The 16,589-nt window shown below is 38.5% G+C and overlaps 3 protein-coding genes across 6 annotated transcripts; 2 read left to right on the top strand and 1 right to left on the bottom strand.

Moving 5' to 3' along the window:
- Nucleotides 1–2,809: 2,809 nt before the first annotated feature.
- On the top strand, nt 2,810–5,916 carry LOC111798067 (G-type lectin S-receptor-like serine/threonine-protein kinase SD2-5). The gene has a single exon (XM_023681021.1). It carries the CDS (start codon nt 3,301–3,303, stop codon nt 5,746–5,748), a length of 2,448 nt encoding a protein of 815 aa, XP_023536789.1. The 5' UTR covers nt 2,810–3,300; the 3' UTR covers nt 5,749–5,916.
- A 518-nt stretch (nt 5,917–6,434) lies between these two features.
- Nucleotides 6,435–10,946, top strand: LOC111799327 (putative L-ascorbate peroxidase 6). Of its 4 annotated transcripts, none has more exons than XM_023682849.1 (10): nt 6,435–6,608; nt 6,941–7,047; nt 7,256–7,386; nt 7,604–7,674; nt 7,757–7,799; nt 7,898–7,994; nt 8,834–8,917; nt 9,598–9,719; nt 10,236–10,302; nt 10,483–10,946. In XM_023682849.1, the coding sequence occupies exons 1-10, from the start codon at nt 6,492–6,494 to the stop codon at nt 10,580–10,582; spliced, it is 939 nt and encodes a 312-aa protein (XP_023538617.1). In that variant the 5' UTR covers nt 6,435–6,491; the 3' UTR covers nt 10,583–10,946. The 4 variants fall into 4 exon arrangements, with proteins under 4 accessions (XP_023538617.1, XP_023538616.1, XP_023538615.1 ...); XM_023682848.1 differs by having other exon boundaries at nt 6,437–6,669; nt 6,936–7,047; nt 7,259–7,386; XM_023682847.1 differs by having other exon boundaries at nt 6,437–6,669; nt 6,936–7,047.
- Nucleotides 10,947–11,913: 967 nt separating this feature from the next.
- On the bottom strand, nt 11,914–15,548 carry LOC111798844 (EIN3-binding F-box protein 1-like). The gene is made up of 2 exons (XM_023682189.1): nt 15,311–15,548; nt 11,914–14,636 (listed from the first exon to the last, which is right to left on the bottom strand). Exons 1-2 carry the CDS (start codon nt 15,333–15,335, stop codon nt 12,718–12,720), a joined length of 1,944 nt encoding a protein of 647 aa, XP_023537957.1. The 5' UTR covers nt 15,336–15,548; the 3' UTR covers nt 11,914–12,717.
- Nucleotides 15,549–16,589: the final 1,041 nt, after the last annotated feature.

Raw genomic sequence — 16,589 nt, 5'->3', positions numbered from 1 at the left:
TGATGTCCCACATTGACTGACGAGGAGAACAAACACTATTTATAAAGGTGTGGAAACCTTCCCCTAATAGATGCGTTTTAAAGCCTTGAAGGGAAGCCTAAAAGAGAAAAACTCAAAGAGAGCAATATTTGCTAGCGGTGGATCTGGGTCGTTACATTAATTGTTTAAATAGTATCAGAGTCAGCCACCGGACGTTGCAAGGCACTGGTCGAAGTAGGGTTAGACCATCTCCATAGGATCAGAGTAAGGTGGGTTTGAGCTATTATAAATAGGGCCAGAGCTAGTCATCGGATGGAAGGATGCACTAATCGGAGTAGGGTGGGCCCTCTACGGGCCCTCTACATCTAGTCGAAGTAGAATCGGAGTAGGGTGGGCCCTCTACATCTAGTCGAAGTAGAGTGAGCTTCTGTTGTTCCAAATAGTATTAGAATTAGTCAGAGGACCATAATTTTTAGATATTTTGTTTTTTTAATAAGATATTTTTATTAAATAATTTGAAAAAAATATTAATAAATTAAAATGTGTTTATTATTATTCTTATTACATTAATTTAGTATATCATGTCTTCTCACTAATTCTTTTAAAATTTAATTAAATTAGAACCACAAAGATTTTGTTGCTCATAAATTAAAAACATTTCGTTATAAAATGTTTCAATAAAAATAGCAAAAAAAATATTTTTAGATTATATTTTCAATATTTAATTCTTATTTTAATTTGCTCATAATATCTATTTAAATTTTTGTTTGATTGGAATAATAAATGAATGTTTTTAATGATTTTGTTCCATGTGATAAATTATTTTGTGATCGCCACGTGGCGAAAATGCATTTTAAAAATTAATATTTAAAATAAACTTATCAATATTTTAAATCCAAGGTGGACTTTAGTGTGCTGTCCTAATTAATGGGGTTATGAAATTATTTAGTTGCATTATCTTTTAAATTATTTAAATAATTTTATTGTTTTTTCTTTTCTATTTTGTATTGCAGAAGCTTTAATAAGAAAATATTAAATTATGTTTCTTTTTAGTTTTTTTTTTTTTATTTAAAAATAATTATAAATTTAGATTATTGGTACGACATGTTCATTTAATACATCTTTATTGCTTTGAAAATAAAGAATTAAATAAAATAATGGATATTGTAATAAAGTTGTTTTATGATAAAATAAATTAAAAAACAATTTTAAATTGAATGATTATATATATAGACGATATTAAATTGACACGTTAATTAGTAACTTACGTTTTTAATATTATGGTAAATTATTTACGATAACTCAATTTTATTAACTAAAAATATATTTACATTTATTAAATATTTATATTTTGGATTTATAATGTAATATAATTGTTGAAAAAAATTGATGCTTTCAAAAAATTCAATTAATTCGAATTTATCATTAATTTTAAAATATATAATTTTGCTTACTATACAATTATATATACATTCATTTTATTTTTTTAATTCCATAATTAATATTTTTATTATTTATTATCAAAAAAATCTTCGAAAGTAATTTTTTAAAATATATATTAAAATTAAGCAGTAAATTTTAATTAAAGGTAAGAAATACTATAATAATAATAATAATAATAATAATCTTATTTTGTTTGTATTAAGTGATGATGACGTAAGTATGTAGGTTGCTAACAATAATATCTTTGTTCAAATTATATAATTTGAATCTTGTACTCTATTATAACATAGTGTTAGGTAAGACTCTTCTATCTTTTTTTTTTTATCTAATCCAAATTTCACTTTAAATCTTAATTATTTTATATTTTAAGACTTTCCTATTATACCCTTTTTGTTCGTGAATGTTACCGACTAGTTCATAGAATTAGAACATTTTTCTCGAGTATGCTTTGAAATTATCCACCTTGCACTACCCCTCCCGAGTATATACTTCAATACGAATTAAACAAGGGTAGATTGATATAATAGAAATCTCTATATAATGCCCACTTGTAAAGTCGTCAATAAAATTGACGACTTACCCAACTTACCCATTCAGTGACTTTAGCATTGGACGTTTCAAAAATAGGGTACTATCAAGTTGGTGAATTCAATAATAATAAACTCGTGTTGACATTCCAGCCTTGGTTACTGTAATGACCCAAGCCCACCACTAGCAGATATTGTCATTTTTGAGCTTTCCATTTTCGGGTTCCACTCATCCTTCAGGTGTGTTAAGAGTCAGGTTCGATAGGACCAGGAAGAGAAGGGGTTTTTAAAATGTGTAGGGTAGGGAAAGGTTTCCACACCCTTATGCTTCATTCTTCTCCCTAACCGATATGGGATCTCACTCACAATCCACGCCCTTTCGGGGTCCAACGTCCTTGCTGGCATATTGCTTCGTGTCCACTCCCCTTCCAGGTGTAGCCTCCTCGCTGGCAAATCGCCCGGTGTTTGGCTCTATATCATTTGTAATGACTCAACCCCAACGCTAGCGGATATTGTTGTCTTTGGGCTTTTCTTTTCGGGATTCTCTTCAAAAAATTTAAAACGCATGCCGGAATCATTCTCCTCCACAACTGATGTGAGATGTCACGGTTACTTTCTCAGAGTAACGAGGAAGATTCATAAGCAAAAGACTTCCATTGACTTAGACTACATGGGTGAAAGATGGGTCCAAAAAAAAATATAGGAAAAAAAGGCATTTTGTGAGGAAGGACCTGATAAAGAGGGGTCGAAGATTTAAAAAAATCCTGACAGCTCAGCAATGGCAGGCTATGAGGTTGAGTTAGTTGACATGTTTGAACACCCACCACTACCTTCCTACCTCGCATTTATTATTCCCAATTTCCCATTTACTTTCTTTCTTTCTTTCTTACAATCCGACGAAATTTTGAACGCCTTTCATCCTAATCTCGGTTGCCCCTTCCCCCAATTCAGTGCTTTACTCTGTTGTTCTTCACTCAAATTAACAACCCATTTCCAAGATTCTCCAACTAACACCAATCGTTTCTTGGGATTTGGTCCATTTCTTGTACAAACTTGGAATTTGGTGGTGATTTTTATATGGGTTTAATGGATTTTCTGTTCTACATATACCCTTTTCTTTCTTTAATCCAATTCGTCGCGGTTGGTTTTCCGCTACCTGCTTTCTGGATTGCTTGTTCCCCGGTTTCTAACATTTCTAAACTAGTTTGCTTCAACTTCATCGTTTCAGATCGCTTCTAATTTCTGAATCCGCTGAGAGAATTTGAGTTTAAGCTTGAATTTCTGTGTTCTTCGTTTCTTCTAGGATTCTTCTGGTTTAGGTAGTGTTATCTGGGTTTGATTCGGAGAAGGGATGGGAACGAGCGGTTTTGGTAGTGGTTTTCCGGTCATTGTATGGTTGACTGTTCTTCTCCGTCGGTTTGGGCCTTGCTCCGGTGGTTTACAGAGCGTGGGGCAGATTTCTCCCGGGCTTCAAGGAACTCAGATGAACTGGGTCGATCACGACGGGGTGTTTCTTCGATCTAACAACTCTGAATTCGGGTTTGGATTCACTAATCCAGGGGAAGTAACGCAGTATTTTCTAGCAATCATTCACTTAAGCAGCCGGAAAATCGTCTGGACTGCGAATCAGCTCTCTCCGGTTTCGACTTCTGATAAATTCGTGTTTGAAGAGGAAGGTAATGTGGTTTTATACAAGGAAAACAATGTGGTTTGGTCGACGAACACGATGAACAGAGGAGTCTCTGTTCTTGCGTTAATGGATTCTGGAAACTTGGCTTTGCTTGGAAATGATAGCTCGGTGATTTGGGAGAGTTTCGCCCATCCGACTGATACTCTTTTGTCGAATCAGGGTTTCGTTGAGGGTATGCGGCTTGTAAGTAAGCCCGATCAGAATAATTTAACCTATGTTCTTGAATTGAAATCTGGAGATATGATTTTATCTGCAGGATTCAAATCCCCACAGCCGTATTGGTCAATGAGTAAAGAGAATCGCAAAACGATCAACAAAGATGGTGGCTCTGTAATCTCTGCAACACTCACAGCAAACTCGTGGAATTTCCATGGCGGAAATAACGTTTTACTCTGGCAATTTGCTTTCTCCACTAATACTGACGCAAACGCTACATGGATTGCTGTTCTTGGCAGCGATGGATTCATCTCGTTTTATAAACTTCAAATGAGTGGATCTGGTGAGGCTTCCTCTCTTCGAATTCCTGAAGATCCTTGTGGAACACCTCAACCATGTGGTCCGAATTTCATTTGTTATAGTGAAAATAAATGCCTCTGTCCTTCGATTCTTGGCTCGCAACCGAATTGTCAGACGGGAATCGCTGCGCCATGTGACCAATCGATTGAATCTACAGAGCTCGTGGAATCTCATGATAAGATTGGTTACTTCGCACTCGAATTCTTGCAGCCGTCTGTCAAAACAGATTTGGAGAATTGCAAATCCTCTTGTAGAACTAATTGTTCTTGTATTGCTCTGTTTTATCATAGTTCCGGGGATTGTTTCTTGCTTGATCAAATCGGTGGATTTCAAAACCCTAAGAATTCCGAGTTCGTTTCGTTCATCAAACTGTCGAGAAATCGCGAAAACGACGGAAATGGAAGCGCTGAAAAGAAGCCAATCGCTGCGATTCTAGGTATTGCCATCGCGACTTTGATCATCATTTCTGGTCTGATTTACATCGGAATTCGCTACGTTAGAAAGAAGAACAAATCTCCAGAAGCTCCACAAGAGAGCTCAGAAGAAGAAAATTTCCTAGAAGGTCTTTCCGGAGCTCCGATTCGTTACAGCTACAAGGATCTTCAAACTGCTACAGATAATTTCTTGGTGAAACTCGGACAAGGCGGATTTGGCTCAGTTTACAGAGGAGTATTACCAGATGGAACTCGTTTGGCCGTGAAGAAACTCGAAGGAATCGGCCAAGGAAAAAAGGAATTCCGAGCCGAAGTCGGCATAATCGGCAGCATTCATCACATCCATTTGGTCAGATTGAAAGGCTTCTGCGCCGAAGGAACTCATCGCCTTCTTGCTTACGAGTTCATGGCGAATGGATCACTTGACAAATGGATTTTCAGGAAGAACAGAGAAGATTTCTCGCTTGATTGGGATACGAGATTCAACATAGCCGTGGGCACAGCCAAGGGTTTAGCGTACCTTCATGAGGACTGCGATGCCAAGATCGTCCATTGTGATATCAAGCCAGAGAACGTCTTATTAGACGACCATTTCCAAGCCAAAGTCTCGGATTTCGGGTTAGCTAAGCTGATGAACCGCGAACAAAGCCATGTGTTCACCACATTGAGAGGAACCAGAGGCTATCTCGCACCGGAATGGATAACGAACTACGCGATTTCAGAGAAGAGCGATGTTTATAGCTACGGAATGGTGTTGCTAGAAATCATCGGCGGGAGGAAGAATTACGACCCGACGGAGAGCTCGGAGAAATCGCATTTCCCGACGTATGCTTTTAAGATGATGGAAGAAGGGAAATTGAGAGCTGTTCTTGATGCTAAGTTGAACATAAATGAAAATGATGAGAGGGTGTTCGTAGCTATTAAGGTTGCGCTGTGGTGCGTGCAGGAGGATATGCAGTTGAGGCCATCGATGGCGAGAGTGGTGCAAATGCTTGAAGGGGTTAGCGCTGTGCCCCAGCCACCGACTTCGTCGCCTCTGGGTTCTCGGCTGTTTTCTGGGTTTTTGAAGTCGAGTAGCGAGGAGTGGACTTCGTCGGGGCCATCCGATTGCAATAGCGATGCGTATCTTTCGTCGGTGCAGCTATCTGGTCCAAGATAGCGAGCACGTCGCTGGCTCGTACACTAGCATTTGTATAAACTTACACTTAATTTGGAGTTTAGGAGTTTTGGTCACGGTTAAAATTTGTAGTTTTGTAAAGCCAACTTGGGTAGTGGTTTATATAACGTGAATCAATGAATTATTGAATGAAATCGTTGCATTGTCGGTTGAGGATTGTTGGGAGAGGAGTTGATCATCAGTAAACAAGTAAGAAAATACCTCTTGAGTAAACCAAAAGCAAAATCATGAGAGCAAGTATCATACTGTAATGACACTTGTCCTCGGGCTTTCCCTTTCGAACTTCCCCTTCAAGGCTTTAAAATGCGTCTACCAGGGGAGGTTTCCACACCCTTATAAATGGTGTTTTGTTCTCCTCCCCAACTAGGACATCACACGTACCGTTATGGAGACTCATGATTCTGAACATGGTATCAGATCAATTTCCTTGTATAGATTCATGATTCCTAACATAGTATCAGAATCGGACCGGGGTTAAACTGAAATTTCACAAGCTCGAGAAGCATTAGGTCTCGTAGTTTGGTGACGTGACTCGTAGTCTAATTTCACCTATGATATGATTAGTAATTTTAGGTCATTATTCTAATTGGTTTTTTTGGAGTCATAATCTATTATCTACCGCCAATTTTGGACGATTCGGTATCGGCTACTAGTGGACCAGTGGAACTATAGAAATGGGTCGAACTTAAATCTACGGTAACCGGTCCATTTCACCCACTCGTGAGATGACTTCCACCTTCTCCTACCTGCCGCCGTGCAACGCCGCCGCCGCCGCCGTCTCCTCGTCATCTCTCAGACACTATCTCAAGCCAAAAGTTCCCGCGCTATCGTCACCTTCGACGGTACCATTTCGCTCTAAAACTGCCATCAATTGTTCTCCCCCCGCTCATGCCGATGCTTCTGGTATAACACCACATATCTACTTTCTTCTTCTTATTTGAGAAGCCTTTGAGATGCAGTGTTTTCAGTTCAATCTTCGGAACTTGAATTTGACTTATGTTATCGATCCTGTGTGTATTTTCAATCGTCTGAACGAATTGGTTTTTGGCTGAAATCGAGACCTGTATTGTGCATCGTGCAATGGCAACTGAATCTTACTACTCGCAGAACTAGTTGTTGTTATCTTTATATCTTTAATTTGAACCCTAAATATGCTGTTTGAATGACAGTTCAGACCGATTTCTGCTTTCTGAAGAAGAGGGAATTTGTCTTTTCTGCCGCGCTGCCATTTCTTCTTATTTTGCATGAATCCGTGGAAGGCTTTAGAGCTGAGGCGGCAGAGTAAGATGGAGGATGGAGCTATTGCTTACGATTAATTTGAAGTATTGAGTATATAGCTTTCTGTATTATTATTGACTCTAATATTAACGAGAATTCATGAAGGATCTGAATCATCTACCTTCATCAATCAACACTATATATTCCATTTATCTTTAGGTCTTAGAAGATGGATTATGAACCCAATTCTGTTTATTTTCTTTCTGGGCAGAAGATTGGATAGAAGTGAAGATGAACGGATAAGAGAAGAAGTAAGAAAGGTAGTAACCAAAGTCCGGGCTCCTGGTCTGCTTCGTCTGGTGTTTCACGATGCTGGAACCTTTGAAATGAACGATAATTCAGGTTAATTTCATTGGCTCCTTTCATTATCCGAATTCATAGACAGATTTTTAATTCTGAGACAACATTGGATATGTGGTGAACTGTGATCTTTTGTTTGAATCAAACTTGAATTTTATGAGGTTACACAGGCTATGATGTCCCCTTCTGTTGATATGTTTGTTGTTTTAAAGTTTTCAATATGATCATCATTTTAGCAAGCCATATCATTCTTATGTAGGTGGTATGAATGGGTCTATCATTCACGAACTTAATAGACCTGAAAACAAAGGTCTCAAGAAGTCAGTTAAGGTGATTTTTTCTTTTTGTTGGGCCCTGGTGTTTTATGAGTCTCTTTCCTAGCGAGCTTACCGGTGGTCGTGTTGTTCTCTAGATTCTTGAAGAAGCAAAGAGTAAACTGGATTTAATAAGACCAGGTATATCTGCTCTCTATCTTTCCATTACTATTTGAAGGGAGATAAAAGTTACTGACCAGTAACGAGGCTAACTTGTTAGCAAATTGGGTTTTGAATAGTATCTTGGGCAGACTTAATAGCAGTGGCTGGCGCTGAAGCAGTTTCAATATGTGGAGGTCCAATTATTGCTGTTGAGTTGGGTAGATTAGACTTGGGGTAAGACGAAGCTGGCTGTTTTCCTTGTTATATGAGGAGCCATAGACTTTAACCCAAGCCGTTAATCAATATTTTCCTTGAGATGCAATTTGTTTACTTTTGTCTCTTTGCTTTATTTTTCCATGGGCTTTATTTGTTAGGATCACACAACAACCCACACACTCTCTAGATAAATCACAAAGAACAGCCCACACACTCTCTAGATAAATCACAAAGAACAGGAGAGAGAAATGTAAGAAAGAATATTAGCTAAAGGTTTTGCAGTGATGACTTCAGATATGTACCGATAGAATATAGAGAATGAGAAAAGTACATCGTCTAAATGTATATATATAGTTTCAGTTTACTATATATAAATATCAATATCTACCGTATATGTCTTACACAGCTTTTTACTATAAATAGTCGTTTAGTATGTATAACAATTGAATAAACTATATCCAACATTATTTATGCCCAAGAATGGTTCGTTTGGTTCTCTGGATTGTAATGGGTATATTCTCACCATTTTAGCTTTTTCATTGAGCTGTATGCACATGGGAGAGTTTCGACGAATGAGAACCTCTCTCTTTAATATTCAACTGATTGTTTCGGTGTCTAATTCTAAAAGGTTCCCTCACTATGTCCACACTTTCTCTTTTAACCCTGTTTCCTGCCAATTCTACCTTATGCTAACCTGCTTTCTAACCAAGTTTTATCCCCATGTGCGGTAGACCATTCTAGCTAACTAATTTCCTGCGCTCCTACTATCATTATTGCCTTTTTTTCATCATACAAGTAAAAATTGGTTAGGAGGTTTGTTCATGACAATTTTAGCTGTGTTTTCTGTTTCCAAATAGGAAGCCAGATCCTGAAGGTAAACTTCCTGAAGAATCCTTGGATGCTGTTGGACTGAAGCAAATCTTCAGCAAAAAAGGATTTGCGTGAGTGCATCTGCTAACTAACTGTTTTTCTATTTGGTATTTATTTTCATTTGCATCTTTTCTTCTTGGCTAATACATTCTAAGTAATTGTGTTGCTCTCTTTCATATAATTATTTCCTACCGTGGCGACTTGATAATAGTTTCAAAGTTATTATCTGGATTCCTTTTCGGCTACATAAGGCAGCGAATGAGTCAAGTCCATTATTAAAATGGGCATTTAGTCATGGGAAATACTGCCTCTGCATTTGATTGTATGATACATTCCTTTTAAATATGTTGTCCAATCTTGTTATTTATGAAAACCAACTGCCTCCCACGGTCAGTTATGTAACAGCCCAAGCCCAAGCCCAAGCCCAAGCCCACCGCTAGCAGATATTGTCCTCTCTGGGCTTTCTCTTTCGGGCTTCCTCTCAAGGTTTTTAAAATGCCTCTGCTAGAGAGGGAGAGGTTTTCACTCTTATAAAAAATGCTTCGTCTTCTCCTCTCTTCCCCAACTGATGTGGGATCTCACAGTTGAAAATGATGGTGGCACTCTAGAAATCTGCCCATTATCAGTCACATCCTTCACCTCAGGCCTAAAAGTGCAAATTCCAAATAATTCATAATAGATTGAATTTACCTCTACAGTGACTTCTGCAAGATTAAAGAAGGAAATTTATGGATGCTGTTTTTCTTTGCAGAACACGAGAACTAGTTGCTCTATCGGGAGCCCATACTATTGGTGGCAAAGGTTTTGGAAGCCCTGTTGTTTTTGATAATGCATATTTCAAAATCCTTTTGGAGAAGCCATGGTCATCTAAGGGTAATCAATCTCATAACAATGTGTTCATACTTCTGATGTTTGAATTGAATCAAGCCTCAATTGCAAACCACTGGCTACATGACTCACTGCCTTCATTCCTTCTCAAATCCTCATTATTTAGTATGCCTTTAAATCAAATTTAATGCTGAACTGCTAGATAAGACCCGTGGTTTTAGAACCCATATTTTGAAAAGTTCTGTTAGGTTCTTATTAGCAGTCGACGACTTTTTCTTCTTTTACTTCAAAATGGGTTCCGAAACTCCGGTTCAGGAGTTTACCTCTTTCCTTCCTGTTCTGTCTCATTCTTCTTTCGTCTTGAAAAGCTGCTAATGAATGGTCTCTCCCTTTACGGGGTAAATAAGTTCAATCAAGTTCAGGATCAAGAGCAGTTCCAGAATAAATAGGATGAATTAAGTACTAGTTGTTAGTTTTACCATCGATCAATAATGCCTGCCATTTCCTTGAATTGGTAATACATATTTCCACTCAGATCTTATTTTACTTTTTTAATTTTAGGTGGTATGTCCAGTATGATAGGGCTGCCTTCTGATCGTGCTCTTGCTGATGATGATGAATGCTTGAGGTTCTTCTCTTTCATTCAAATCTTTACTAGTTTCACCATAATTTCTCTGCACCACTGTAATTGAGTAAGAATTACATGAATGGGTTCAATTTGTTGAACTAAAGTAGAAAAGTCCTAAAGATTTAAGAGATAGACAGAAAATTAGCTGATTAACTGAAGTAATTTACTTTGAACTCATAGATGGATCAAAGAGTATGCCAACAATCAGAATGTGTTCTTCGAAGATTTCCAGAATGCTTATATCAAGCTAGTGAATTCTGGTGCGAAGTGGAAAAGATAGCAAACACCTATACAACAATTATACACACTGGAAATCAAGGTCTAACTGCTTTATATAATTGGATATGGCATTGGCTTCGACGATAACTTAGACACTTGTTATCTGCTTGATCCGTTGCTGGTGGGATGTAACTGCGAGACAAAGCAAGAGTTGCGATGAAGATAAAGCTTGAAGTGCCTTATGCCCTCATCAACATCCAAGAACCCTCTGAAGCTTTATCTTTTGTTGGCCCAAATTTTGGCCTTGAAGCATCTTATATCTTATCATGAAGACAATATTATAATCTCCCGCAATTCATTGAAGTTTCAAATGATTGAAGATTTAATATTTTCATGTGTATTAATGTAATGGTGCTTACAAGGCAGTGTTGTGCGCTGAAAGCAGAACAAATGTACTCACAACAGTAATGAATGGAATTACACAAAGAGACACTAAGATGTTTACGTGGTTCGGAGAGAAGTTTAACAAATGTACTCACAACACCAATGAACGGAATTACACATAGAGACACCAAGATATTTACGTGGTTCGGAGAGAAAAAGAAAAGTTCTCCTACATCCACGGGTAGCAACCAATCACTAATCAAACAAAGTGTTACAAGTGAATGTCTCCCTATCACACTACACAGTCACTCACCCTTCTCCCTACCCAAGGTTATATATGCTAAGCCGTTGTTATCTTTCTCTTGTTTGCTTATATAACGTCTCTTCCCAAAATCTCTCTTTCTAAAATCTCTCTCTCTCGTTTTCTAAACCCTTCTTTTGAAATCGAGGCTAGAAGCTCGATCATACGTCGCTTGGCCGTCGCTTGGCCGTAGGCGACGCAAGAACAAATTGGCTTAAGCTCACTTGTCGCTGGAAAGTGAGTGCCGCACAATCGCTAGTCCGCGCCTTCGAAAGCACGAATTGTGTCAAGTGCTCACCCAACAAATACAATGTGACTTCCAAAACTTTTCTAAATTTTAAATTTTGAATATGGTAGGACTAAATTTAATTCAAATAACCAAATAAATCTAAGCTATTGACAATCTCCACCTAACCTAAACTGAAATCTAAAACTGAAATCTAAACTTATGACAATCTCCAAATCTAAGCTATTGACAATCTCCACCTAACCTAAACTGAAATCTAAAACTGAAATCTAAACTTATGACAATCTCCACCTTGGAACGTTCATGATAGTTCCAGCCTTTGAGATACCACAGTTAAAAACTTTTTACAATCCTGGACTGCGCCATGTGTTCATACTCATTTTGATCTTGAATTTTGGAGCTAACAATTTACAGAAATGAAAACCAATGCCAAATATATCATTCCATTGCACGGATCACATGAAGATAATACTCAAAGAAAGTTCTTATTTATTAATAATACTGGATATGAAACTTACAGGTTGCATCACAAAGGATAACGGCCAATCTACCAGTCATTACATACTTGGTTGCAAAAGGGCTTAAAAAACACTTGGTACCTGAAAAACTAAGGCCTCGGTATGAACTAAAAAAACAATCCCTTGCGGACAAGAAGATTGTGGTGGCAGACTTGTATAACCCGCTGCCACTACCGAGACCCTGTGAGAGGGAAAGGCACCAAATATTGGAACTGCTAGAAGCAACCAGGAAGATGATTCGACTAGGCGAGATCATAAACCTACCCCTTTGTGGAAAACACAAACCCAAACATTACATAAACAGACATGACGAGGAACCGAAACATGGCTGGGGAATTAGCACACCTGAGATAATCCTAACCGCGTCGTATGCACGACACGAGCTGGACAAAAAACCAGGATACGAACTACCCATATTACACAGAAGCTAATAACCTTGGATCCAGAAAGTGGAAAGCTCAGGGAAGGATGGTCATCAATCAAAGTGGAGACATCTCATGTGAGAGCCAAAACACAAAAAAACAGACCCCATTCATGGAAGATCTGTAAAAAATAGAGAGAATGACCATATTCCCTGGAAAATGGAACCAAGGAGATTAGATGACGAAGACCCATACCCATGGACCCAAAAACTACAGTCTACTGATAAATCCTTTACGATTTTTAAGCTACCTTCTTAGATGGACGATTTCTCCATTTGTTACGACTTTTTTGCTAAATCTGGAATAGAGTTGTCATGCTCCTGCTCAGTAAAGGATGTCACAACGATGGAGCTGAGCTAAAAGCAGCTCGATACTCCTGGTGCTGATTGAGTTGCAGTTCCGAAGATTCAAGCCTAAAAGGGAGTCACCCAATTTCATAAGAGCAAACAAGCTCTTGTCAGTTAAGGCAGAACACCCAAACACAGAAAGGATCTGCAGGTTGAACTGGTTAGCTTGAGCAAGGGCTGCAACCCCAAAATCAGTGATGCCACATTTGGAAACGTCGAGATCATTGAGCAGTGGACAGTTCTCGGAAATTGCCACCAAACTCGAATCGGTGACCTTTGAACAACCATCAACATTGAGCACTTCAAGAGTCCAACCATGAAGCTTGGTCAAGGATGAAATAACTTTGTCAGTTAGATTCACACAGCCACTCAAATTGACATTCACCAATCCTGCCTCACAGTTCTTAAGCAATGGCAATAGACCAGAATCTGAAATACCACTGAGCCCAGATAAATTCACGTGCTGAAGCTGGGGACACAGCTTGCTCAAAAGAGTTAAGCTTACATTACCAAACCCAGGGCAGTTGCAGATGGATAATGACTGCAGCGACTTGCACGGGGTCGTAGAAGGCAAGTTCAGGCTCAAATCCTTGATCCCTAAGCAGTTTACTAGAGAAAGCGCCTTTAGCTTTGCACCACAGTTTAAGATGGTACCAAATAAACCCAATTGGGTAATCCTGTGGCACTCTTCTAATTGTAAGTTCTCGATGGATAAGGCAGCCTGAGTGAAAGAGACCATGCCCTTGTCCGATAAAAACGAACACTTGCGCAAGCAGAATTTTTTCAAGTTTGGGCATCCCTTTGCAATGGATTGTAGCCCTACGTCAGTCACACCATGGCAAGATGCAAGTGTAAATGATTTCAACTTTTGCAAACCATGACCATTGCCCATGACCCAAAATCCCTTCTCAGTAACATTTGTGAGGCCAGTGAGCATAAGGTCCGTAACTGCCCTTCCATAATGTCCAATGACAGCAAGAGACATATCGGTGACATTTAGACCCTGAAGCTTCACCTTGTTTAAGGTATCAGCGGTAGATAAGAACAAGCTTGCTAGTCCTTGATCCCCGATAAGTGGGCAGTCTCTAATCGAAATAGACTTCAAATTGGAACAATATTGCCCAAGAGCTTGAAGGCCTTCATTGCCAATGTTTGCACAAGACTCGATTGTTATATCAGTCAGATTAGGGCAGTTTTTAGCAAGTTCCAGCAAAGCCTTGTTTGAAATTCCAGGACATTGACATAAATCAAGCTTCTCTAGGAATTGACATCCCTTGGCAATTTCAATCAGACCTTCATCTCCTATAGAAGACAAATTCCACAAAGAAATAGCTTTAAGTGAAGGACATCCACGAGCAACAGCCTTAAGGCCAATGTTGGAAACCTTTGAGCCATGAATGCCACCACGAATTGATAGCTTGCCCAAGCCACCGCAACTAGCAGTTCCTACTGCTATCGCAGCTAGTCTTATATCTGTTGCCTTCTCCCCTTCCAAGTTTCGTGATAGATGTCCATCATTCTCAACCTTGTTATCTGTCTCATTTACAGTCGCAACATTCTCTGGCCTCAAATTTTCAGAAGCACTGTAAAACTCATTTCCACTAATGTTGCTTAAAAGCATGAGCCAGCGTTTAGAAACGCAAGCACAGAGGCTCCTCGTTTCTCTATCAGGCAGGCGCCTGAAGACCTCAAAGAGACACTCATCTGGAAGGATTTCAATAGATGTCTTCTTCTTTTTGAGTATTTCTCCACTAGGCACAAATGATTCAGTAGCTCGGGACCTCTTGCGAAGAGGATAATAAACATCCACCTGACGACCAAGGGACAAAAAGAGACTGGTATCCTTGGGGTTCTGATAGATCGGTGCCCCAGAGAAAAAATCCTCACTCTCTGTGACTGCAAGAACAAGAGGAAAAAGAAATTAGCTGATACATCCAAACACGTTCGCAACTTGAGAGACTATACAACCTTAACAAATCACACCACAAATTTCATACTCAATGATCATTTGAGTATTATTACATAAATAACACCAAAAAGAAAACAATAAAGATCTACTAGAACACAGAACAAATTACCATCCTTCTACTTCATAAAACCACTTGGTCTTTTACTGATATTAGAAATTACAGCAACATACAGAGGATACCATTCCTAAATCTACAATCAGATCATCATCAAAGACACAGCTAACGTTCTAGGATAGAGCTCACAACCACGACTCTTTTCCACAAACATCGAAGTTCATGAGATTCGACTCTGTTAAGTCTTGAAACAGTTGATCCAAGACCGTATACCTCTAGAATCTACAAGTTACCGCAGAGCAACATCAAAATTCATAACCTAAAGACCTAAATCTCCAAATCACCAAACACCTCCAAACCTAAGATCCAATCAACTACCAATATCAAGAGGACATACATAAACGATCTGACAAATCACAGCAGCTAAAGATCGTAGTTCGCACAAAACACTAAAAAAATAGGGAAACTACAACTTATCATCTAAAACCAATCAAAATCAAGATATCAAACAGAAAAATAAACGATCCAGAGTCAAAGAAACCTTACGAGTAAAACCAAAGATCTTAGCCATGGATACGGCTTGACGAAACCGAAAAACTCGACTGTCGGCAGCACGCCACCAAAAAACCCTCCAAAGAGAGGAAAAAAAAGAGAGCGAAGAAAGGTGAAGACGGCGATCACCAAGCTTTGACGTGGGAAGAGCTGATGCATGAGACAGACGAAAGGCAAGAGGACATGGAAACCCTATCAAGATAGGGAAAAAAGGAAGAAGAAGAAGAAGATGAAGAAGGTAAGAGGAAAATGAAAGGTACCGAATGAATCAAAACGAGTCTTATTGACTATTGAGAATTGAGAAAAGGGTTTCAATACATGCGGATACACGCTAACAAAACCCACATGCATTGTATCTGATCACAAAATGGTGGGCCCTCCTTGCTTATATTCTTCCACCTAATCAAATCAATTAAACCATACGCTGGTTTTTATGTTTTCTTTTTTCTGCCTGTTTGGATACTCGCTTATCCTATTCCTTCCATATTCTTCATAGGATTACAGCATGTTTGGACACAAGGTTACCCTAACCCTGCATTGTGTATCTAATTATTACTCACTTAAATTTAGGTTTATATCTAACCGTTAATAACTTCATTCAATACATTGAATTTTTTAGTTTCTAAAATTTTAAATTTATATTTAATATGTTTATTATGTCTTAAAAATATCTTTCACCTTTTAGCTTTGTTTAAAAGAAAAAGAAGTCGAGCCTCGATTAAGAGGAGGTATACTTTGTTCGAGGGGAGGTGTTGGATGATGAAAGTCCCACATCGGCTAATTTAGGGAATGATCATGGGTTTATAAGTGAGGAATATTAACTCTATTGGTACGAGGCCTTTTGAGGAAGCCCAAAGTAAAGTCACTAGCACTTATGCCCAAAGTGGACAATATCATACCATTGTGGAGAGTCGTGTTCATCTAACTTGGTATAAGAGTCATGCCCTAAACTTATCCATGTCAATAGAATCCTCAACTAAGGGGAGACGTACTTTATTCGAGGGGAGGTATTGATGAAAATTGCACGTTGACTAGTGACATGGGAAACAACAAAAATGTGCTCTTTAAAAGAGCCGTTTTATTTTGACCAAAATTTGACTAATTATATTATTTTATAATATTTACGTACCTTTCATTACCTTTTGTTTTTTAATTACTTTACGTACTTTATTCGAGGGGAGATGTTGATGAAAATCGCACGTCCACTAGTGACATGGGAAATAACAAAAATGTGCTCTTTAAAAGAACCGTTTTATTTATACCAAGTTTTGAC

The sequence above is a fragment of the Cucurbita pepo genome, chromosome LG07 (genome assembly GCF_002806865.2).
Source record: "Cucurbita pepo subsp. pepo cultivar mu-cu-16 chromosome LG07, ASM280686v2, whole genome shotgun sequence".
NCBI classification, from domain to species: Eukaryota; Viridiplantae; Streptophyta; class Magnoliopsida; order Cucurbitales; family Cucurbitaceae; genus Cucurbita; species Cucurbita pepo.
Note: the sequence above shows the minus strand (reverse complement) of the source record. Positions and strands in the feature narration are given on the sequence as shown.

What these genes read in the sequence shown, in the direction of transcription:
- LOC111799327 (XM_023682847.1), top strand. Translation starts at nt 6,492, where the DNA reads ATGACTTCCACCTTCTCCTACCTGCCGCCGTGCAACGCCGCCGCCGCC. An exon ending in CGCTCATGCCGATGCTTCTG is followed by an intron (nt 6,670 to 6,935) that starts GTATAACACCAC and finishes TTTGAATGACAG; the next exon opens with TTCAGACCGATTTCTGCTTT. An exon ending in GAAGCCATGGTCATCTAAGG is followed by an intron (nt 9,720 to 10,235) that starts GTAATCAATCTC and finishes TTTTAATTTTAG; the next exon opens with GTGGTATGTCCAGTATGATA.
- LOC111798844 (XM_023682189.1), bottom strand. Translation starts at nt 15,335, where the DNA reads ATGGCTAAGATCTTTGGTTTTACTC. An exon ending in TAAGATCTTTGGTTTTACTC is followed by an intron (nt 14,637 to 15,310) that starts GTAAGGTTTCTT and finishes TTGTTCTTGCAG; the next exon opens with TCACAGAGAGTGAGGATTTT.
- LOC111798067 (XM_023681021.1), top strand. Translation starts at nt 3,301, where the DNA reads ATGGGAACGAGCGGTTTTGGTAGTGGTTTTCCGGTCATTGTATGGTTG.